General features: G+C 46.9%; 1 protein-coding gene across 1 annotated transcript in view; it reads right to left on the reverse strand.

The window, feature by feature from the left end:
• ntrk3a (neurotrophic tyrosine kinase, receptor, type 3a) overlaps positions 1–5,700 on the reverse strand; it is a 237,670-nt gene extending 231,970 nt beyond the window's left edge. Inside the window, exon 1 of the mRNA XM_066648906.1 lies at positions 5,453–5,700. Within this exon, the coding sequence (XP_066505003.1) occupies positions 5,453–5,700 (248 nt within the window). The remainder of the gene's footprint in view (positions 1–5,452) is intronic.
• Between the last annotated feature and the right edge of the window lie 18,140 nt (positions 5,701–23,840).

Here is a 23,840-nt window from a genome sequence, read left to right on the forward strand (position 1 = left end):
GCACTAGGAATCTTCCAGAGGTCGTGGTCGACGGCAGTGAAACTGGGCTGAAGACTCGTCGGGGAACGCGAACGCAGCCAAAATATCGGCCTCGTGTTTCATGTGCAATTCGGCCTGGAAACTACAAACTACTCAGATCTGACCACAGCACAGTGAGGGAGCTGTCCAGCAAGGAGGTGCTGACCTCTACGCTCTAAACACACCAGAGCTGTCCAAAAAAACTGAACACTGATCACTATTCGTCCTGGGTACAGTTTTAGAATAAGACTTCACTTATAAAGGTGTAGAGATGGTTTACAATCTGAGTTGTTTGCCAAATAGTGAACCCACCTCCATCTACAGTTAAACCTCAGCTCTCGCCGAATACTGACCTCACTGTGTCTCCTCCATCAGTCGACATTAACCCCGCCAGCTCCAGCACAGATTTGTTAATATGTTTACCTTTTTAACCATCAGGTTTACTCCATTAACTCAATAGAATGCATTTTAAGACGCTGATGATAACGTGCTGCACTTTAACATGTGAAACGACTAAATTCACTTCCTCAGGTCTGAGCTCATTCTTTACCTCCACACTTTTATTAACTTCACTGTTAGAAAAAAAGAGGTCACTGTTACCCTCTCTCTATCTCTGTATTACAGTCATTATTAATGACCTATAATATGTTTACAACCTAATTAATAACCATGTAATATACAGATTTCTAAAACATATATAAACCTTTATGAGCGTAGTCTTATTTTACTGTGGCGCCCTGTCATGACTCTTCTACTGACAGAGGGGTTTTGCAATATCTCCACAGATAAACAGAGACATGGGGCACTCAGGAGCAGCTGCACATGAGCCAGCGGTCACTTTGCCCAGTGATATCCGCCAGCTGAAAAAGCATAAAGCCCCCAGTAATGGGATTTGAAGCAGTGGAGCTGTGTTCTCTGAAGTGATGGTGCTCAGTCCAGTGGCAGAACTAATCATTTAACACCCAACACCAGTTTCTAAGCCCTTGAATGCAATCAAATCCTCAAAGCAATGTTCTGACATCTTGGGCCAAACCTTCCCACAAGAGCAGAGGCTGTTGTAGTGAAGTAGGAACGTAGTCCGAGTTCAAAATCTGTCATGTGTGATGGATATGCTCTTGATACCTCTATCTCTATGTGGTATAAAAGAATCACTGCATAGATTCCAGTGTCCGTTTATAGCCATTCCTTGTTGTAATAATTATGTAACAACAATAAAACTATGGTAAAATAAACCTAAACTGGGCATTCTCCCACTGTAATACCCGTGACCTTTTCTCCTATTAGACATATATGACTTTAAGGTGGAAGTCTTTGGTTTCCTCATATAACGGCTTTAAGAAAATATCTCCCAGAGGATTCTGATCATTCACGACCAGGTGCTTCTGCAATCTCAGTACAGTGAGTACAATCAACAGTACGACCTCAACAGGAATGAACTGTCGGGTCACTGTCCCATATACACACAGCCCTGCCTTTAAGAATGGACCCAAATAATCAAACCACATGAAGAAATGTTGATCAAAGATTAGGAAAGTAAAGATAAATAAAGAAAAATAAAATCAAACTAAACACAAATGATAAACGCTAGTAGACCCCCGCAGTGTCTGCACAGAACCTCTACAGGTACATAGTTGTTCTCTCAAGGCACAGACAGTGTTCATGTAGCCTCAAAAGGTACAGCATGGGTCTTATGATCCAGGAGTGTGCCTTGAAGGTACATGACGTTCACGGCTCCAGAGGGAAAGCTGAACATCTGTACGTTCTCATAACAAAACTAGTGGAGTATGAACTGAATGCTGCTTAAGAAAAACCTCCAAAAAAAAATATATATATATATATATATATATATATATATATATATATATATATATATATATATATATATATATATATATATATATATACACAACACACATATACACACACACACACACAGTCTTGCTTCGAACCTCCACTGGAATGTATTTTAAACACAGCGAGTCAAACAAAACTGCAGCTTCTTACTAAACAAACCAAATAAGGTGAATTTCTGATGAGACTCGTTATTTTTCATCTGCTTTTCTGTGTCCCCACTCCCCCACCACACTACCTCTAGGGGGCATGCCCCCCACTTTGTGAACCTCTGTCCTTTAGCCAAAGCCATCCCCTTGAGGGTTCCAGAGTGAGCGGTTCAATATAAAAAAGGTACACCATCAGAAAGCCACTGTGGTGGTTCCCTTTGATCTCTCTGTGATGGCACCCTCAGGGCACATATTTGTACCTTTAATTAGGGAACATAATTGTACCTTATTCTATTATAACTATAGATTTTTAAACTGTATTGCTTTCATACGCCCCGTTTCATCTCCAGGACTTTTATGTTTTATTACCACCTTTCGGGAACACATCTGGACTTTTAAACATTGATGTACTTTTAAACAGTTTGTACCTTTAGTGACAGTAACGTACCTCTATCATACTTTTTTTTTCTAAGAGTGTAAGACCTTTCTTATACATTTATTTGGTCTGAGCCCCCAGAGACTGGACGGTGACGTGGCTGCAGATCTGCGACTGGACTCTGGCTCTCACGGCACAGTGTTTACAACCCCTAATGTCATTAGGGGTTAATGTAATTCATCCACATGTGAAACACAGGGAATTGCTGCTGTAAAAAAGAAGTATTCCACACGGTTATGGTTCAACCGTCACTGTATGGTTTACAGAGTTCCCAGCCATTTACTGTATTTTTAGAGGAACACTACTGTATTTCAAATTTACAGCGTATTACTGTAATTGTATAATACAATAATGTACTGTAAATACTGTGATTCACAGTGAAATAGTGTAGCAGACTCACTGTAAAGTTACAGCATTTTTGTACAGTGTGGCGACTGATCCGATGGAGGACCATGGATTATCTGTGATCACTTACACTACTATTAAGTGTGGGGTCGCAGAAAGACCCGGAGAAGCTTAGTCCATGCTCTATCTCCAGCGGAGTGGACTGGTGTAACTGCTGAAGTCTTAAACAGCTCCATCTCCTTCAGCATCTGGAGCTTTAACCAGGACCCAAGGAGCAGAGCAGGGTTTGAGAATTGATTTTAAAGTGCTTCTGTTAGTTTACAAATCAATGAAACTGAATTAAGCATGAAACGGTGTTTGGTTGTGATGCTGAAAACAGCTGGTACAAACACCCAGATGTTCACTGTGCCCCTGTTCACTGTGTTTATAAATCCAGGTTAAAACATGCCCCTTTTACTGTGTTTACAACTGAGAACGTCCAACTCGTTTTATTACACTTTATGGTTTCCATTGACTTTTAAATTCTGTTGCAATGTGTTTTACTCATGTTTTTACTTTAGACTCTGCTACATATATTTTTAATATCTGATGATTTTTTTTTGCATTTAATAGTGTAAATATCATGAAAATGACCATCAGTACTCCCCCTAGTGGCCTGGACTGGCGTCTGCCGCTAAAACCTCTGTCCAGCGTCCAGCCTCGGTGTCTGCACAGTGTTTACTGAGCACCTGAAAGAGCCACAAAGCCGTGGATCACTTTCAAAAGCTCTGGCATCTTTCAGAGGCACGGTAATGATGCATTTGACTGTGTGAGAGAGAGAGAGAGAGAGAGAGAGAGAGAGACCCTGGAGAGGAGTGTGGCTTGTGTTTCCCCCACTCTTGGCATTCCTCACTTGCAGCACATCTTTCACACGCGATATCAACAGCATCTGTTTGGAGCAAAGCCTGTGCCTTAAGCGTTCGCTCGGAAACGGCTGTAGAACAAAAGACAGAGGGAGAACAGGACGCCTCCGCCGCGGTGGATGATGAGGATGCGGAAGCTGGTTCTGGTTTGACCACAGCAGTGAGATTCCCCTCAAAAACCCCATCTCTGACCAGGACTACGCTGCTCTGGATAGTGACAGTGGGATGTGGGCTCTGAGCTGAGACCCCTGCAGCTCTAAAGACTCTCGATCTCCACAGAGATAAACACATAACACATTCGCAGAAAGAACCGAGGGAGCTCAGGACGATCTGCTTTTCCAAACGCTGCCTGAGCTACTGAAGGCGTGAGAGAGAGAGAGAGAGAGAGAGAGAGAGAAAGAGAAGAAATCGAAAAATTCCTACTGGAGCTTGTGCCGTGAATACAAAGTAGGTTCCATAAAGACACCTCTCTCTCTCTCTCTCTCTCTCTCTCTCTCTCTCTCTCTCTCTCTCTTTATGAAAGAGGAAAGGAAATTAAAGGAAATACAAAGTAGTGGAGGGAAAGTAAGTACATCAAAGTAAGAAACTGAAAGATAAAATTAAAAGAGAAGAAAAGAAAAACAAAGCAAATAAAAGGAAAGGAAAAGGACGAGAAGGAAAAGGAAAGGAGAGGAAAAGGCAAGAAAGGAAAGGAAAGGAAAGGAAAGGAAAGGAAAGGAAGGGAAAAGAAAGGACGGGAAAGGAAAAGGCAAGGAAGGGAAAAGAAACACCTCATCTCTCTCCTGAGGCTGAATTAATTTCCAAACTTATTCTCCAGGCTGTTCTTATTGATTTCCTTTGGAGAATAACTAGCCCCCAACTCTTCCTCTCCATCTACAGCCCAGCTCTGCGTCTCAGTTCCCGCACCTCGCAGATCAGAACATCCCCCTGGTGTTGCTCCTTCTGCAGCGTCTTTGAGGCACGTCCTAAAACCAAACCGGCTGCTGTCCTCCAACAAACACAGCACATAAACGAGGCTGGCCCTGAGCATCACACACCAGTGAACACTGCACCTGAACGTACCGAGGTCTCGGGGTTACGTCTGGGAGAGAAACGGTGTTGAAGAACCACTGCACTCTCTAAAGAACCATCGCCAGCGTCCATGCTTACCACCACCACACACACACACACACACACACACACACACACACACACACACACACACACACACACATGCATGATACGAGAGGTTCTTCCAGGAACCATTGGAAAGGCTCTGCACCTTAATTTACGAGTGCTACACTAAAAAATAAAGGTGCTACCAAGGGGTCTACCATTTTGGTTCCACAGAGAACTGTGTGTGAGTGTGAAGAACCTTTAAAAAAGTTTAAATATCCTTCGAAAGGTTCTTTACCCATGTTAACGCTTTAATGAAAACGGTTCTTCGTTGGCAACACCTTTATTTTTAAGAGTGCACAAGGGTTTTTGATGAAACCTGCACTTTAAGGAACCAAAGAGGGTTCTACAAAGCATCAAACAGCCTCAAAGCTCACTACTAGAAGCCATCACTCCAGCAGGAATGTTTATTCATCTCAGACCTAGTGTGCTGGACCCCTAGAAGAACCGCCATAGGTCCTGAGACCCTCCGAGTGGTCCATCTTTGCAAAAAGCAAGTTGTTGAAGTCTAAAGACCCCCCTGTTCCATGAAAAGCGAGTGCCCCCAAACCCCACGGCTGAAGAGCACAGGCACAGCAGACATGACGGACACTTACATGGAGGAGATGTTCTCAAACAGGTCCGGTAGGCTGCTGTGGGTCGCGTTCCCCTCGCTGCCAGTGTCGTGCAGCGCCAGCAGAGGAAAGAAGCTCCCCTGGTAGGACTTGTTACAGAAAATCTCCGTGCTGGAGCAGCTGCAGGTGGGCGGGCAGTCCAGGATAGAGCCCAGGGAGCGGTGGAGGACCACCAGGACGAGGAGAGCCCTCCACCAGCACATCGCGCACCAAGTCAGAAAGCCGTCCATGAGTGCCGGGCGCTGGCTCGGAGAGATCCAGGCGACGGACGGCTGCAGGCGGAAAGCCCTTACGCCTCTTTTATCCACGGATAGGAAAGGAGACTGCAGGTGCAGCGGAGTGAGAATTAAAAACACAGGTCCTGCTACTTGAGCCGGGAGAGGAGCGAGAGAAAGAGCAGGGAGAGAAGAGAAGAAAGGGAGAAAGGATGGAGAGAGGGTGGGAGGGAGAGAAGACTACTCCGTTAGTGAAGAAACGACGGCAGCATCCCGCGCGCGAGGAGAGCCCCTCGCTGCACACATCGCATCACACACAGCCTTGGAGACACGGAGCTGAGGACGGTGCAGAGATCCGGACAGTTCTAACACACACTGCGCTGAGGAGTTACGGCAGCGGAGAGGAAGAAGAGGGGAGGGCGTGTGTGTGTGTGTGAGAGAGAGAGAGAGAGAGAGAGAGAGAGAGAGAGAGAGAGAGAGGGAGGGAGGGAGGAAAAGAGGGGGAGGGAGATGGTGGGTGTGCAAGGGACAGGGAAAAAGAGAGAGAGGAGGTGGAGATGGAGAGAGTGTGTGTGTGTGTGTGTGTGTGTGTGAGAATTGGGGGAGTATTAGAGAGTGTGTGTGAAGAGAGAGAATGAGCGAGAGACTGAGAGGAGGAAGGGGGAAGAGAGAGTATAGATGTGTGTGTGGAGAGAGAGAGAGAGAGAGAGAGAGAGAGAGAGAGACAGACAGACAGAGACAGAGAGAGAGAGACAGACAGAGACAGAGAGACAGACAGAGACAGAGAGAGAGAGACAGACAGAGACAGAGAGAGAGAGAGAGAGAGAGAGAGAGAGAGAGAGAGAGAGAATGGAAGAGAGAGGTTTAAGAGAGTGTGTGTGGGTGTGTGCAGATTGAAAGAGAGAGAGAAGGGGTTCATGCTCTGAACATCAAGTCCCACCTACTGGGCAGATTTAAAACTGACACCTGCACAAGAGCAGAGAGATCACATCAGAAACGCTGCCCTCCCTTCCGTCATCTGGCTATAAATATAATAATAAATATAATAATAATAATAATAATAATAATAACTGTAATTTATTACAATTTTCCGTTCTCAAACCCAGCGTTCCAGAGCATGGTGTTTAAATATCCATTCATTCATCTCATGTAACTGCTCAGGGTCGTGGTGGGTCCGGAGCCTTCCCAGAATCATTGGACACACACTGGACTTAACCCTTTCCACGCCGCCCTTCTGGCCGTCCAGTTTTATTTGAAGTTATCACCTAGATTTAGTGTCAATAAATACCTCATCACAGTAAATCAAGCTACTTTTTAGGAAAAAAAATCGTTTTACGTTTACCGTTTTTATTGCAATTACATATATTCATTCATTCATTGTCTGTAACCCTTATCCAGTTCAGGGTCACGGTGGGTCCAGAGCCTACCTGGAATCATTGGGCGCAAGGCGGGAATACACCCTGGAGGGGGCGCCAGTCCTTCACAGGGCGCAATTACATATAATTTTACATAATATAAGAATAATAATTATAAGTATCTAAAACCCTTAAACAGTACTGTAGTCCCCCCTGCGTGGAAGGACACACAAATCTGACTTTTAGAAATTATTGCAGTATTCCTAATGCACACTGAAAAGACTGAAAATAAAAAATAAAATATAAATAAAGAAACGTATTATTATTTTTATTACTCATTAATTGTCTATAACATATATCCAATTCTGAGTCACCGTGGGTCCGGATCCTATCCGGAAAAACTGGACGCAAGGCAGGAACACACCCTGGAGGGGGCACCAGTCCATCACAGGGCGACACACACTCACACACATGGACACTTGAGTCTCCAATCCACCTAACAATGTGTGTTTTTGGCACCCGGAGGAAACCCACGCAAACACAGGGAGAACACACCACACTCCTCACAGACAGTCACCCGGAGGAAACCCACGCAGACACAGGGAGAACACACCACACTCCTCACAGACAGACACCCGGAGGAAACCCACGCAGACACAGGGAGAACACACCACACTCCTCACAGACAGTCACCCGGAGGAAACCCACGCAGACACAGGGAGAACACACCACACTCCTCACAGACAGTCACCCGGAGGAAACCCACGCAGACACAGGGAGAACACATCACACTCCTCACACAGTCACCCGGAGGAAACCCACGCAGACACAGGGAGAACACATCACACTCCTCACAGACAGTCACCCGGAGGAAACCCACGCAGACACAGGGAGAACACACCACACTCCTCACAGACAGTCACCCGGAGGAAACCCACGCAGACACAGGGAGAACACACCACACTCCTCACAGACAGTCACCTGGAGGAAACCCACACAGACACAGAGAGAACACACCACACTCCTCACAGACAGTCACCCGGAGGAAACCCACGAAGACACAGGGAGAACACACCACACTCCTCACAGACAGTCACCCGGAGGAAACCCACGCAGACACAGGGAGAACACATCACACTCCTCACAGACAGTCACCCGGAGGAAACCCACGCAGACACAGAGAGAACACACCACACTCCTCACAGAGTGGAGCGGCTCTGACAGAGACACTACCTGCTGCTCCACCGTGCTGCACTATTATTATTATAATGAGGCCCAATACATAGTGTTAACTCTGACCCTAACCCTAAACTTACCTTAAAGCAACACTAGGTCATATTTTTACCTCAAAATCACATCTTCAAAATCCGTGTGATTTCTATAGACAATACAGTTGTTACTCGGTTTCTGCGGCACTATGTAACTTTTGGAGTCGTGTAGGAATCCCTGTATCAGGCGTTTGAAGGGTTGCCATGTCACTCAGCTCCAAGGCTCAAGGTGACACTGGGAAACAAGGGGTAGGAGAAGAAATAAGAAACAGGACTGGGCTGTTACTGTCTATCCTTCACCCGTCTAAATGATGCATCATCTAAATAGTGATAGTTATAGTTATGGTTGGTGTAGTTTGTGGACTGCGTTAGACATGGTCCCGCAAACGATACATTACACACTCTGTACTCACACCGCGCTGTGCATCAAGATGAGACGCCTGGATAAAGTCACACTCAGTGGTAAAACACATGCAGATAATGTGGAATCTGCGCATCCAGGAAAAACAAAGAGGCGTTTATCTGTAGAAATGACCGCATTATAAACTGAGCCTGACAAACTACTCACGACGGAAAGCAGATATCACCACAGCACAGCACTGTCAACACCACACTGCGACTCACACACACACACACACACACACACACACACACACACACACAATCAGTACAGTATTTCACACTGGTCATCTACCCATACACCAGCCGCAATATTATGGCCATTTCCTTGTTTCTCTCAGCTCCACTGACCACACAGGAGCACTTTGTATTTCTACAATAACAGACTGTAGTCTGTCTGTTGCTCTGCATACTTTGTTACCCTCTTCTCCCCCTGTTCCTCAGCGCTCAGGACCCCCACAGAGCAGGTGTGATGTGGTGGTGGATCATTCTCAGCGCTGCAGTGACACTGACGTGGTGGTGGTGTGTTAGTGTGTGTTGTGCTGGTGTAGAGTGGATCAGACACAGCAGTGCTGCTGGAGTTTTTAAACCCCTCAGTGTCTGGACTGAGAACAGTCCACCGACCAAAAACATCCAGCCGACAGCGTCCTGTGTCACTGATGAAGGACTAGAGGACGAGCGACACACACTGTGCAGCGACAGATGAGCTACTGTCTCTGACTTTACATTGACAAGGTGGACCAACGGAGGCACCAAATGTTCAACACAATCACAAAATGAAAGACGGACACGAAGAAACAAAGAAAAGCTTTTAAAGGTCTTTGAGTGAATGCACCCTCTCCGAGTTCTGTCATTCCCAGTGCAGGTTTCTCCTGTCAGAGCGGTCATCTCCGTCACAGGTCAGCTCTCTGAACCCTGGCTTCTGTCTGACCATCATCTTCTCGTGTTTCTGAAAGCTGAGTCCGCTACGCTGGCCGCCCCCTGAACTCCAGACTGGATTAATGGCCTTGCTCTCTGCCCTATCAGGACCTCGCACAATTAAAACTACAACCCGACTCCACCATCTGCGCCACGCTGCGTCTGCCGGCCTGCAGTCGGGAGATTCCTTACTAAGAGACGGTCACAGAACAAAGCAAACTAAAAATATCATCCTGGCAATCTTTCATTTGTCTTTTAAAGCTGACTTCAAAGTGTTTTTGTGAAGTGTTTAACTGTAATTCCATAATCAATGCTGGAGTATTTTAATATGTTGCATAATACAAATGACAATTTTTATTCAACATAAAATAACCTACGAAAATTAGGCATTAGGCAGTAGGCACAGAAAGAACACACCACACTCCTCGCAGACAGTCACCCGGAGGAAACCCACACAGACACAGGGAGAACACACCACACTCCTCACAGACAGTCACCCGGAGGAAACCCACACAGACACAGGGAGAACACACCACACTCCTCACAGACAGTCACTCGGAGGAAACCCACGCAGACACAGGGAGAACACACCACACTCCTCACAGACAGTCACCCGGAGGAAACCCACGCAGACACAGGGAGAACACACCACACTCCTCACAGACAGTCACCCGGAGGAAACCCACGCAGACACAGGGAGAACACACCACACTCCTCACAGACAGTCACCCAGAGGAAGTGCAAAATGTGCAACATTATGCGCAGCATCGAGTTATCTACGTCCAGTAAAATGTGTGTGTGTGTGTGTGTGTGTGTGTAAGAGAAAGACAGAGTGAGTTTAAAAAGAAAGGAGGAGACAGATGCCCAGAGAAAGTCTCTGATTGACAGGTAGAAGGTAGAAGCACCGTCTCCACAGAGCCCCACCCAGAGAGCGGCGTTCGGGTCAGTGTCCCCAGCAGGAACCAAGGGGTTCACACTGCTCTGTTTCTGTCATTCTCATCACTGAGACAGTAAAGGAAGTGTGTGGTGCACGGATGGAGCTCCCTCTCAGTCCGCGCTGTCTTCAGGGGACGTTTGAAGCATCCATAAAGCGAAAGGTACTTTCAGAACGATGGTAATTCGGAGACAGAGAGAAGGTTTGAGTGTGGGAGCTCGGTTTGATCCGTTCTGACACAAGAGAGAGGTTTCACAGAAAAGCAAAGGTGCAGACACGGCGTTAAAGCGCCCGCGAGGGAACATTTACAGAAGCAACACCAGGTTACAGACAGATGGGATGTTTTTAAAGCAGTAGAAAACTCTTTCTCCGTACGTAGGTGCTGCAGTGACAACGCTGCCCTGGGAAGGAGAGGTTTGAGAGCCTCTGGACCCCGCCAGCACTCACCATCCTTGACAGAACAGTGATGACTGTGGAGTCCTGAAAGTTCCTGGGCACAGTGATCACCAGAAACCCGAAGTGGGACACAAACATCAGCTCCATTGTCAGCAGAGGATGTGCTTCCTGTGTCAGCTGAGGAAGTTCAACCTGCCCCAGGAGCTGATGGTGTGGTTTTACCCAGCCATCACCGCATCCATCACAGTGTGGTGCAGCTGCACGTCATCAGGTCTGCGCAGAAGACCACTGGTGTTGCTCACACTGCTGGATCTGCACAGTTCCAGAACCAGGACGCGTGCAGAGAAAATCATCTCCGATCTCTCACACCCCGGACACCCAGGCTAGTGATTCTGGGTAGGCTCCAGAACCACCGCCACCCTGCACTGGATAAAAGTGTGACTCTGCTGTAAGTGTTTATTCATGTGTAACTCGAGCTGTTTAGTTTTGTAGCACTTTCCCTCTGCGTTTACTTTCATGCAGTCAGCGCTCTCCTGAATTTAGAGTCAGGTCCACCTTAAGTAATGTAACTGTAACAGCAGAAATAAGTCAGTGTTACCCCCCTATGGAGCAGGAATAGAGCAACATCCTCATCTCGGTTGGTGCTTTTCAGCGTTTGGAGTCTCTCCGTTGTCTAAAAACCTCCAGATGGCGTTTCTCTGCCGTGAGCAGAGAGAGAGAAAGCCTAGCACCGGACCCAGACACTTTGTTTTTTTACCCATTTACAGACACTGGGGCTTCGTAAACACATTAGAGCGGTTTCCAGAGCAGCACATGGAGAGGACACACACTCAGAGCTTTATTAAAAAGGGTTGATTACAGTCGTGGGTGTTGCCTTTAAGGCTGATCCAGGCCAGGTTGCCAAATATTCAAGTGAACTTCCACAATGATAAACAGAAATAGCAGTAGTATAATACACATTATACAACCCCAGGAACTCTCTTTTAGTCCGTGTACCTCCAGGTTTGTGGATCATCTGAACACAGCAGTGTTTCTTCACACAGTCTGGACATTTCATGATGAATGGACCAATAGGAATGCTCCAAAATGACTATCAAATAAATGTGTATTTTACATTGACTTGCACTGAAAGTTTAGAAGATCTTTCTTTCTCCTGTAAATGTACTATTTTCAGGACACGGTTTTTCTTTCCACAGTTTCACCTTGACACCAGGCTGGAAGCCCAGAGTTTGGCTCTGACCTCTGCCCCCTAGGCTGAGGTTATTGCCTCTTCCAGGGAGGCAGGGCACAGCCGGCCCCCAGCTCCTTCCGCTCACCCTCCAGTCGCCACTGTTGTTCTTACTGGACGTGTGTGATCCCAGACTCTGGTGGAGCAGCATGGCGTGTTTGGATCACTGTGCTTGCCTCAGTCAGAACAACACACACATCCAGGTGGATCCTGTGTGTGAGGCTTTAGGCGAGAGCTGGTGGCAGAGTATTAAACCCCATCCAGGACGAGCAGGACACAGTTCTGTGATGAAACTGATTCACAGAGCCACAGCTTTACATTCAGCCTCAGAAATGAACCGTGCAGAACACACACACACACAGACACACACACAGAAATCAAGAGAGAGAGAGAGAGAATAAAAGATGTGAGAGAAATAGAGGGGAGAAAGAGTGAGAAACACTGATAGAGAGAGACACATACAGACTGTGTGTGTGTGTGTGTGTGTGTTAGAGAGAGAGAGAGAGAGAGAGAAAGTTGTTGATGTGCCGGATGTGTGGTGTGTGTGTGTGTGTGTTAGAGAGAGAGGGAGAGAGAGAGAGAGAGAGAGAGAGAGAGAGAAAGTTGTTGATGTGTTGTGTGTGTGTTAGAGAGAGAGAGAGAGTTGTTGATGTGCCAGATGTGTGTTGTGTGTGTGTGTGTGTGTGTGTGTGTGTGTGTGTTAGAGAGAGAGAGAGAGAGAGAGAGAGTTGTTGATGTGCCGGATGTGTGTTGTGTGTGTGTGTGTGTGTGTGTGTTAGAGAGAGAGAGAGAGAGAGAGAGTGTTGTTGATGTGCCGGATGTGTGTTGTGTGTGTGTGTGTGTGTGTGTGTGTTAGAGAGAGAGGGAGAGAGAGAGAGAGAGAGATAAAGTTGTTGATGTGCCGGATGTGTGTTGTGTGTGTGTGTGTGTGTGTGTGTTAGAGAGAGAGGGAGAGAGACAGAGAGAGAGAGAGAAAGTTGTTGATGTGTGTTGTGTGTGTGCTTCTTAATGAAGGAAGAATGGAAGAAAAACAAAGAAATCCTCATCGCAATCTCAGTCCCACAGCTCTGAGGAAAAGGACCCCTCCCTCCCTCTCTCACACACACACACTCTCCCTCTCTCACACAGACCGCACTCTCTCTCTCTCTCTTTCTCTGACATTTATTTATCAGACATTTGTGGACTGCCGTAAACACAACGGTGAAGGGGAAAATCTCATGAAAATGATCACACAAGGAATAATAATGATGCACGGGTGGTTATTGTCTTAAGCGCAGGACGATTACAAACAGCCCTCAGACAGAACAACAGGACTCTGGCCTCTGAAGCCATGTGTAAAATACTGTGCAGTGGTCTCTCAGAGTGATTCTGACAGCAGAAACAGAGCTGAAGAATCTGATCTACAGTAGATCGGTCCGTAAGAGCACCGCAGTCAGGAGAGAATCTTCAGAAGAAAAACATCTGCAGCCAATCAGACACAAGCCTCCAATTAGGAGCTGCCCACTGGCTCCTCCCATAACGGCCAGCAGAGCCAATCAGACAAAAGATCTAGAGTTGAGAACCGCCCACTGGTTCCTCCCATAATAGCCTGCAGAGCCAATCAGACACAAGATCTAGAGTTGAGAACCACCCACTGGCTCCTCCCATAATAGCCAGCAGAGCCAATCAGACACAAGCCTCCGATTAGGAGCTGCCCACTGGCTCCTCCCATAACAGCCAGCAGAGCCAATCAGACACAAGTTCCAGAGTTAAGAACCGCCCACTGACTCCTCCCATAACGGCCAGCGGTGTTGAAAATGTAACCGATACAGATTGATCCACACAAACCCTTCTGTGTTATTGGAGTATGGAGTGTATGAGGCAGTGGGAAATCACAGTGCTGTCAAACTGTAACTGAACATCACTGACCACGTTTTTTTCTTTTCTTTTTTTTTCTTTATGGATTTGGGAGAGCATAATTTTTATAATTTATCAACAATAGTTAACAAGCTATTAGACGATAAGTGTTACAGTTAGAAGCCTCCCACACAAATAAATCCAGAACCCATGAACCTGCTCCTGAAGCACTGGCCTTACACAGTGGATATATATATATATATATATTATATAAATGTATTTTTTATAAAGCTATAGATCATTAAGTCGAACAGAAATGCTGCAGCGTGACAGCTTCGCTTTTCATTACGAGCAGGGAGCCATTACAAGCGCTTTCTGCCCACAATGGACAACGCGGTTATGCCATAAATAATTGATTGCAAATCACTTAGCCTCGGTCTCACGCCAATTTAAACCCCTCTGAACACAAGAGCAGAGACCACCACACACGACAGCGCCTGCTGTTCAACCTGCGGCTCAGGAAAACACATCTGTAGCACAACACTGCTCCAGGGGGGGAGGAGTTAACGCAGTCAGAGTCGGACACAAGCTCCAGGAATCGTTCGGTGTACAAATATTATTATAATTCAATGTATAATACAATCTCCAGCTCTTTGTCTGTGTTATGGTGACTGTTGTGTGGTATTAAAAATGATAACTGTAATTGTATTCACACACAAAACACATGTAACCTAGCAACGACTCCAGCGCTTAGAACACAGAGCTGTGCCTGGGCTTTTTCACTTTTTCAATCGGGTCACTTTCCATTTCCACACCTTAAAGTACCTTAAAGAGTTATAACAGTTTTTACTCAGAACCTTTCCGAATTTAGTCTTAGAATTATTCCGAATTTTTACTCTGAATTATTCAGAGTTTTTACTCAGAACCTTTTCGACTTTAATCTTAGAATTATTCCGAATTTTACTCAAAATTATTCAGAGATTTTACTCAGAATTTTTCCAAAATTAAATCTTAGAATTATTCTGAATTTTTACTCAGAAATATACAGTTTTTACTCAGAACCATTTTGTTTACTTGTTTGTCGATTCCATGGCCTTGAAACTCTGCCGTAATACAGTCTGCTGATTTAAGGAGTTTGAAAAAAGACAAAATTCTCCTTTAGAGAATACGCTCAGGATAAAACCTCAGAAACGTTCTTTGTACTTTAAAGGTTTGGAAAATGAGAGCCCTCTCCAGCAGGGGCCCAGCTGCAGCGCTCCAGTGGGGCCCCTGCCTCCCTCAGGGCAAGTTTCTCAGCCACTGTTTGGACTGTGCAGTGTTTAATTGCCTGTTCGCTGTGCAGCAGCAGCTCAACTGCGTCTGTCATGTCTGTTCTGAAGACGTCTGCATGAGTCCTCTGCTCTGGCTTCTGTCGTTTCCCGCTGCGTCCTCCTCTGTGTGACCCGAGGACAGCAGGTTTGACACGTCATTCCCTGTACCATGTAACAGTCTGAAAAACAGACGTGTGGTGGGTTTCCATGAAAACAGGAGCTGTGCAGGAGGCAGATCTCACAGAGGATGTCCCTTTCATGCTCGTCTCACTGTGGAGAACAACACCGTCCCTCTGTGATTGTCTCTTACACACAATTAATGCAAGACTTTCACTCATCTCCACAGAAAGAAAGAGAGAGAGAGACAGGATACAGCACCACATCCACCCACAGACTAAACACACAGGGCAGGAGATGGAGAGACTGTCTGAAACACTCCACTGTGTGTGAGTGACTGTGTGAGTGTGCAAGTGACTGAGTGTGCAAGTGACTGGGTGAATGTGCGAGTGACTGGGTGAGTGAGTGACTGTGTGAGTGTGCAAGTGAATGTGTGAGTGTGTGAGTGGCTGGGCGAGTGTGTTAGTGGCCGGGTGAGTGTGCGAGTGACTGAGTGTGTGAGTGACTGGGTGAGTGTGTGAGTGACTGGGTGAGTGTGCGAGTGACTGTGTGAGTGTGCAAGTGAATGTGTGAGTGTGTGAGTGGCTGGGCGAGTGTGTTAGTGGCTGGGTGAGTGTGCGAGTGACTGGGTGAGTGTGCGAGTGACTGGGTGAGTGTGCAAGTGACTGGGTGAGTGTGCAAGTGACTGGGTGAGTGTGCAAGTGACTGGGTGAGTGTGCGAGTGGCTGGGCGAGTGTGTGAGTGACTGGGTGAGTGTGCGAGTGACTGGGTGAGTGTGTGAGGAACCTGTGATAAACCCTTGTGGTGACCCCTGGTGGCAGTACATTGATATTAAATGTCGTTCTGGACGTATAACCATCGTTTACACTTCCATTTAAAGGACGCTAATGAGACTATGAACTGTTAATGTGTGTGAAACACACACTGCATGTTTTCTAAACAAGAACAAGTCACACACACATTCTCTGGAGGGAACACACTGACATTCCCACTCAGCACACTTGGAGGAGAACACTAACTGCTCAATGTGTTACAAACACCCTGACATTGTGTTGGCTAGCACTGTGCTGAGAGAGAGGGAGACCATCCAACACACACACACACACACACACACACACACACACACACACACACACACACAGAGTGCATTTACTGCTCAAACAGTTAAAGAGTGTTGTAGAGATTCCTCTGTTCCTGGCGAATAAGATGTAAATAAACCCCTCCCGTGTTTTTGTGGCAGGGAAATCACAGAGTGAAGCTGTAGGTGGGTGGAGAAGAGAGGCTTATATCACTGCACACAAACTGCACACACACACACACACAGAGGAGATCAATATCTCTCGGTCCACAGACCTCCTCAGGACTTATGTAACAAAGTGCTCCTGATTGAAGGATGAGGCAGAAGAAGACAAGCTGAAGCACATGGGTGTGTGTGTGTGTGTGTGTATGCGTCCACTCTACACCAGAGACCCCCGAGGTACATCATGAAGGTCTCTTACAAAGTCAGAGAGAGTGGTGGGCTTCAAATCCACACACTTTGCATTGTATATTACTGTGTTCTCTACTTGAAAGTTTAAAAGCAACATGGACGACTCTGGAGGACTATTGTTCTCACAGCAAAACAGACTCTCCCTCTGTTAGTGTTCATTCAGGAGCTCTGCGTCTTTTAAGGTGGAGCGGTGTGTGCGAGTAAGAAGCGACTGTATCTTTTAAGGTGGAGCGGTGTGTGCGAGTAAGAAGCGACTGTATCTTTTAAGGTGGAGCGGTGTGTGCGAGTAAGAAGCGACTGTATCTTTTAAGGTGGAGCGGTGTGTGCGAGTAAGAAGCGACTGTATCTTTTAAGGTGGAGCGGTGTGTGTGAGTAAGAAGCGACTGTATCTTTTAAGGTGGAGCGGTGTGTGCGAGTAAGAAGTGACTGTATCTTTTAAGGTGGAGCAGTGTGTGTGAGTAAGAAGCGACTGTATCTTTTAAGGTGGAGCGGTGTGTGTGAGTAAGAAGCGACTGTATCTTTTAAGGTGGAGCGGTGTGTGTGAGTAAGAAGGAATTGTATATTTTAAGGTGGAGCGGTGTGTGTGAGTAAGAAGTGACTGTATCTTTTAAGGTGGAGGGGTGTGTGTGAGTAAGAAGCGACTGTATCTTTTAATGTGGAGGGGTGTGTGTGAGTAAGAAGCGACTGTATCTTTTAAGGCGGAGCGGTGTGTGTGAGTAAGAAGCGACTATCTTTTAAGGTGGAGCGGTGTGTGTGAGTAAGAAGCGACTGTATCTTTTAAGGTGGAGTGGTGTGTGTGAGTAAGAAGGAATTGTATATTTTAAGGTGGAGCGGTGTGTGTGAGTAAGAAGGAATTGTATATTTTAAGGTGGAGCGGTGTGTGTGAGTAAGAAGGAATTGTATATTTTAAGGTGGAGCGGTGTGTGTGAGTAAGAAGCGACTGTATATTTTAAGGTTGAGCGGTGTGTGTGAGTAAGAAGTGACTGTATCTTTTAAGGTGGAGCGGTGTGTGTGAGTAAGAAGCGACTATCTTTTAATGTGGAGGGGTGTGTGTGAGTAAGAAGCGACTGTATCTTTTAAGGCGGAGCGGTGTGTGTGAGTAAGAAGTGACTGTATCTTTTAATGTGGAGGGGTGTGTGTGAGTAAGAAGTGACTGTATCTTTTAATGTGGAGGGGTGTGTGTGAGTAAGAAGCGACTGTATCTTTTAAGGCGGAGCGGTGTGTGTGAGTAAGAAGCGACTATCTTTTAAGGTGGAGCGGTGTGTGTGAGTAAGAAGGAATTGTATATTTTAAGGTGGAGCGGTGTGTGAATGTTACAACATTCATTGAATTTTAAAAGGTGTGTTGACTCAGATTTATGATTCCAGATTTAGGAACATTTCCTCCAGGAGTTGATGGAACTCTAACACACCACATCACACCCCACCCCCACCCCCCCCAAACACACACACGGCTGCAGCACTCAGAAGCCTCCACTATGTTCATCTCTCAGCAGACTGTTGATGCTAATGCATCTGTTTACTTTAGTGTCACGTTGTGTGTGTGTGCAGAGCGGTGTTCATCAGTGCTGTTTTTGACACATCTGTGTGTGTGTGTGTGTGTGGCTGTGCTTTGAAGTCACATAAATGAATCAGGAAGTGTCAAGGTACATGAAGAAAGAAGGTGGGCTTAAGGGATGATTAAGTGGGAAGGAAAGGAGGGAGGGGAAAGGGGGATAAAGAAGGAGAAAACAAGGAGGAGAGAGAGAAAAGGAAAAACAGAAAGAAGATAAAGTGAAAAATATGAGGAGAGAGACCAAAAGAAAAGAGAGAGAGAGAGAGAGAGAGAGAGAGAGATTGTTTGTGTTCTCTTTCAGGTCCTTCTTTGGAATCAGAACAACATGAAGAGAAATGTTAACGTCATTCAGTGACTTCATTAATCATTTATTACACTGTTACTACTCATAACTACAATGTTATTACAGTGTTTTTGTTTTTTTTTACAAATGTTTGTTACAAATGAAGGAGAACAATGCAGAATCACTTATCACTCTCTCTTTGATCTGCACTCGCCGTGAATCGCAGCAGCAGCAGCTGGCTCTCAGTCCCCACTCACAAACTGATCCTATCAGAGACGGAGAGAGGGGAGAGGAGAGGAGAGGAGAGAGTGAAAGGTGTAAGGGTAGAGGAGAGGGAATAGATAGAGAGGGTGAGAGAAGGAGAGATGGAGTGAGAGAGAGGAGGAGAGATGGAGAGAGTGAGGAGGAGGAGAGATGGAGAGAGAGAGAGAAGCAGAGATGGAGAGGGTGAGAAGGAGAAAAGATGGAGAGAGTGGGATGAGGGGAAAAAGAAGGGGAGAGTGGGATGAGGGGAAAGAGAAGAGGAGAGAGGGATGAGGGGAAAGAGAAGAGGAGAGAGGGATGAGGGGAAAGAGAAGAGGAGAGAGATGAGGGGAAAGAGAAGGGGAGAGAGGGATGAGGGGAAAGAAAAGAGGAGAGAGGGATGAGGGGAAAGAGAAGGGGAGAGAGATGAGGGGAAAGAGAAGAGGAGAGAGGGATGAGGGGAAAGAAAAGAGGAGAGAGGGATGAGGGGAAAGAGAAGGGGCGAGAGATGAGGGGAAAGAGAAGAGGAGAGAGGGATGAGGGGAAAGAGAAGGGGAGAGTGGGATGAGGGGAAAGAGAAGGGGAGAGAAATGAGGGGAAAGAGAAGAGGAGAGGGATGAGGGGAAGAGAAGATGAGAGAGGGATGAGGGGAAAGAGAAGGGGAGAGAGGGATGAAGGGGAGAGGGGGATGAGGGGAAAGAGAAGATGAGAGAGGGATGAAGGGAAAGAGAAGGGGAGAGAGGGATGAAGGGGAGAGGGGGATGAGAGGAAAGAAGAGGAGAATGGGATGAAGGGGAGAGGGGGATGAGAGAGAGGAGAAGGGGAGAGTGGGATGAGGGGAAAGAGAAGGGGAGAGAGGGATGAGAGAGAGAAGGGGAGAGTGGGATGAGGGGAAAGAGAAGGGGAGAGAGGGATGAAGGGGAGAGGGGGATGAGAGAGAGGAGAAGGGGAGAGTAGGATGAGGGGAAAGAGAAGGGGAGAGAGGGATGAGGGGGAGAGGGGGATGAGAGAGAGGAGAAGGGGAGAGTGGGATGAGGGGAAAGAGAAGGGGAGAGAGGAATGAGAGAGAGGAGAAGGGGAGAGTGGGATGAGAGAGAGGAGAAGGGGAGAGTGGGATGAGGGGAAAGAGAAGGGGAGAGAGGGATGAAGGGGAGAGGGGGATGAGAGAGAGGAGAAGGGGAGAGTGGAATGAAGGGGAGAGGGGGATGAGAGAGAGGAGAAGGGGAGAGGGGGATGAGAGAGAGGAGAAGGGGAGAGGGGGATGAGGGGAAAGAGAAGGGGAGAGAGGGATGAGAGAGAGGAGAAGGGGAGAGTGGGATGAGGGGAAAGAGAAGGGGAGAGAGGGATGAAGGGGAGAGGGGGATGAGAGAGAGGAGAAGGGGAGAGTGGGATGAGGGGAAAGAGAAGGGGAGAGAGGGATGAGAGAGAGGAGAAGGGGAGAGTGGGATGAGGGGAAAGAGAAGGGGAGAGAGGGATGAAGGGGAGAGGGGGATGAGAGAGAGGAGAAGGGGAGAGTGGAATGAAGGGGAGAGGGGGATGAGAGAGAGGAGAAGGGGAGAGGGGGATGAGAGAGAGGAGAAGGGGAGAGGGGGATGAGGGGAAAGAGAAGGGGAGAGAGGGATGAGAGAGAGGAGAAGGGGAGAGTGGGATGAGGGGAAAGAGAAGGGGAGAGAGGGATGAAGGGAAAGAGAAGGGGAGAGAGGGATGAAGGGGAGAGGGGGATGAGAGGAAAGAAGAGGAGAATGGGATGAAGGGGAGAGGGGGATGAGAGAGAGGAGAAGGGGAGAGTGGGATGAGGGGAAAGAGAAGGGGAGAGAGGGATGAGAGAGAGAAGGGGAGAGTGGGATGAGGGGAAAGAGAAGGGGAGAGAGGGATGAAGGGGAGAGGGGGATGAGAGAGAGGAGAAGGGGAGAGTAGGATGAGGGGAAAGAGAAGGGGAGAGAGGGATGAGGGGGAGAGGGGGATGAGAGAGAGGAGAAGGGGAGAGTGGGATGAGGGGAAAGAGAAGGGGAGAGAGGAATGAGAGAGAGGAGAAGGGGAGAGTGGGATGAGAGAGAGGAGAAGGGGAGAGTGGGATGAGGGGAAAGAGAAGGGGAGAGAGGGATGAAGGGGAGAGGGGGATGAGAGAGAGGAGAAGGGGAGAGTGGAATGAAGGGGAGAGGGGGATGAGAGAGAGGAGAAGGGGAGAGGGGGATGAGAGAGAGGAGAAGGGGAGAGGGGGATGAGGGGAAAGAGAAGGGGAGAGAGGGATGAGAGAGAGGAGAAGGGGAGAGTGGGATGAGGGGAAAGAGAAGGGGAGAGAGGGATGAAGGGGAGAGGGGGATGAGAGAGAGGAGAAGGGGAGAGTGGGATGAGGGGAAAGAGAAGGGGAGAGAGGGATGAGAGAGAGGAGAAGGGGAGAGTGGGATGAGGGGAAAGAGAAGGGGAGAGAGGGATGAAGGGGAGAGGGGGATGAGAGAGAGGAGAAGGGGAGAGTGGAATGAAGGGGAGAGGGGGATGAGAGAGAGGAGAAGGGGAGAGGGGGATGAGAGAGAGGAGAAGGGGAGAGGGGGATGAGGGGAAAGAGAAGGGGAGAGAGGGATGAGAGAGAGGAGAAGGGGAGAGTGGGATGAGGGGAAAGAGAAGGGGAGAGGGGGATGAGAGAGAGGAGAAGGGGAGAGTGGGATGAGAGAGAGGAGAAGGGGAGAGTGGGATGAGGGGAAAGAGAAGGGGAGAGAGGGATGAAGGGGAGAGGGGGATGAGAGAGAGGAGAAGGGGAGAGTGGGATGAGGGGAAAGAGAAGAGAAGAGAGAGATGAAGGGAAAGAGAAGGGGAGAGTGGGATGAGGGGAAAGAGAAGGGGAGAGAGGGATGAAGGGGAGAGGGGGATGAGAGAGAGGAGAAGGGGAGAGTGGGATGAGGGGAAAGAGAAGGGGAGAGAGGGATGAGAGAGAGGAGAAGGGGAGAGTGGGATGAGGGGAAGAGAAGGGGAGAGAGGGATGAAGGGGAGAGGGGGATGAGAGAGAGGAGAAGGGGAGAGTGGAATGTGGGGAAAGAAGAGAAGAGAGGAGAGTGGAAGAGGAATGATGGAAAGAAGAGAAGAGGGGAGAGTGGAAGAGGGGAAAGAGAAGGGGAGAGGGGGATGAGAGAGAGGAGAAGGGGAGAGTGGGATGAGGGGAAAGAAGAGAAGAGGGGAGAGTGGAAGAGGGAATGATGGAAAGAAGAGAAGAGGGGAGGTGGAGGGAAAGAGAGACAGTCGCTGGGTGATAAATAAAGGCCGGAGCACACACAGTTTCCCTGTAACGGCCTTTTAATTGAACTCAGTGCTTTGCTTGAATAGCTTTCCTTGGAAAAAAAGAAATGAAGAGCAGAAATTGGTTTCTCTCCTCACACCTTTTCAGCCTCTCTCTCTCTCACACACACACACACACACACACACACACAGAGTGAAGACTCCATCTAATCCAGCCCTGTGACTCCACAATTAGAACCAGAAACAACTCAGTACTTCAGCTAAGCCTTCAGAACAAGACCCCCCAGCCACACACACACACACACACACACACACAAACACGCGCTTTCAAATCATTCATATATTATTTCACTTATTTGCGTCTTTGTTTTTCTGATTATTTAATATTCCACATAAAGAGGATGCATTAATATTACAGTGTATTAATGGAAGGGAAATGATATGTAACTCTTGCTAATTACATTATGATTCTGTGGTCCGATGTTTCTCGTTATGGAGGTGGGAGTTATGGCGCTGCCTGTCAGGCTGTAATTGTGTGACGCCCACAAAAGTGTGGTCACATTCATTTTGGTGAATATTTAAATTTTTTCGTATATAATGTTTTATTTGCTGTACTCCTCTGAAGTGTGGTGTGGAATGTATTTAATTTGGGAGAATACGGTCATATTCTCATTATTCATATGTTAATGTTTGGCCAGCAATGTGAGCATTTCTAGCTTGGAGACTTTGGCAGTAGATCTAACTCAGCGACAGTAGGGGGCAGTGTGACATGGAGAGTTGCCTTACGCACGTTGCTGAAATTCTCTCATAGCTCAAGAGAACTCGGTAACGCTAAGACCTGCCTCCCTGCCTCATTATTTCTCTCCTGTTTTCAGGTTGGTAATGTGAAATATCTCTTTAAAGATGTCATAAAAAAACACATTGCGTTGTGAGCCAGCACTTTTCATGGAATAATTTGCATTAAGATAATCATTTTGTTGTAATATATGCTTCTTTTTGGAATGAGAAAACTAAGCTCTGCCGAGTGTAGCTGGCTAATGGCGCCACAAATTTCTTTTGTTAGAGAATCTCAAGTTAGCATAGGTCACATGAGTCTCCCACCAAACGTTATATGTTTCTTGCTATTTTGTTAGTTTTATAGGAAAACTGTTTTTCATGTAGAATATAAAAAAATCATTTGATGTGTAATTTTACAGAAGCAATGTTAGTACAGAGAATCTCTTGCAGTACACTTAAACTAATTTTGATACATCTGAAGTGTATGAAAAACACTGAATATTTAAGTGCTAAAAGTACAGTTCATAATTGTATGTTAAATAGAGTTTAGGGTGGTCACTTAATGTATTAAAATAGTACACAGTATATGTGATAAAAAGAACAAAAGACATGAACGTGTGGTTAGAATTGATTTCATATTTTTGTATTCAATGTAAACATTGGTAATATCTTTTTGTTTCTATAAAGACACTTTGAAGATTAAGTGAATTGAGGGAATAAGACCATGTATGTACATGAAGAAAATATAATCACTTAATAAAATATAGCTCAAGAGAACTCGGTAACGCTAAGACCTGCCTCCCTGCCTCATTATTTC

This window comes from Hoplias malabaricus, chromosome 17 (assembly GCF_029633855.1).
Source record: "Hoplias malabaricus isolate fHopMal1 chromosome 17, fHopMal1.hap1, whole genome shotgun sequence".
Taxonomy (NCBI): domain Eukaryota; kingdom Metazoa; phylum Chordata; class Actinopteri; order Characiformes; family Erythrinidae; genus Hoplias; species Hoplias malabaricus.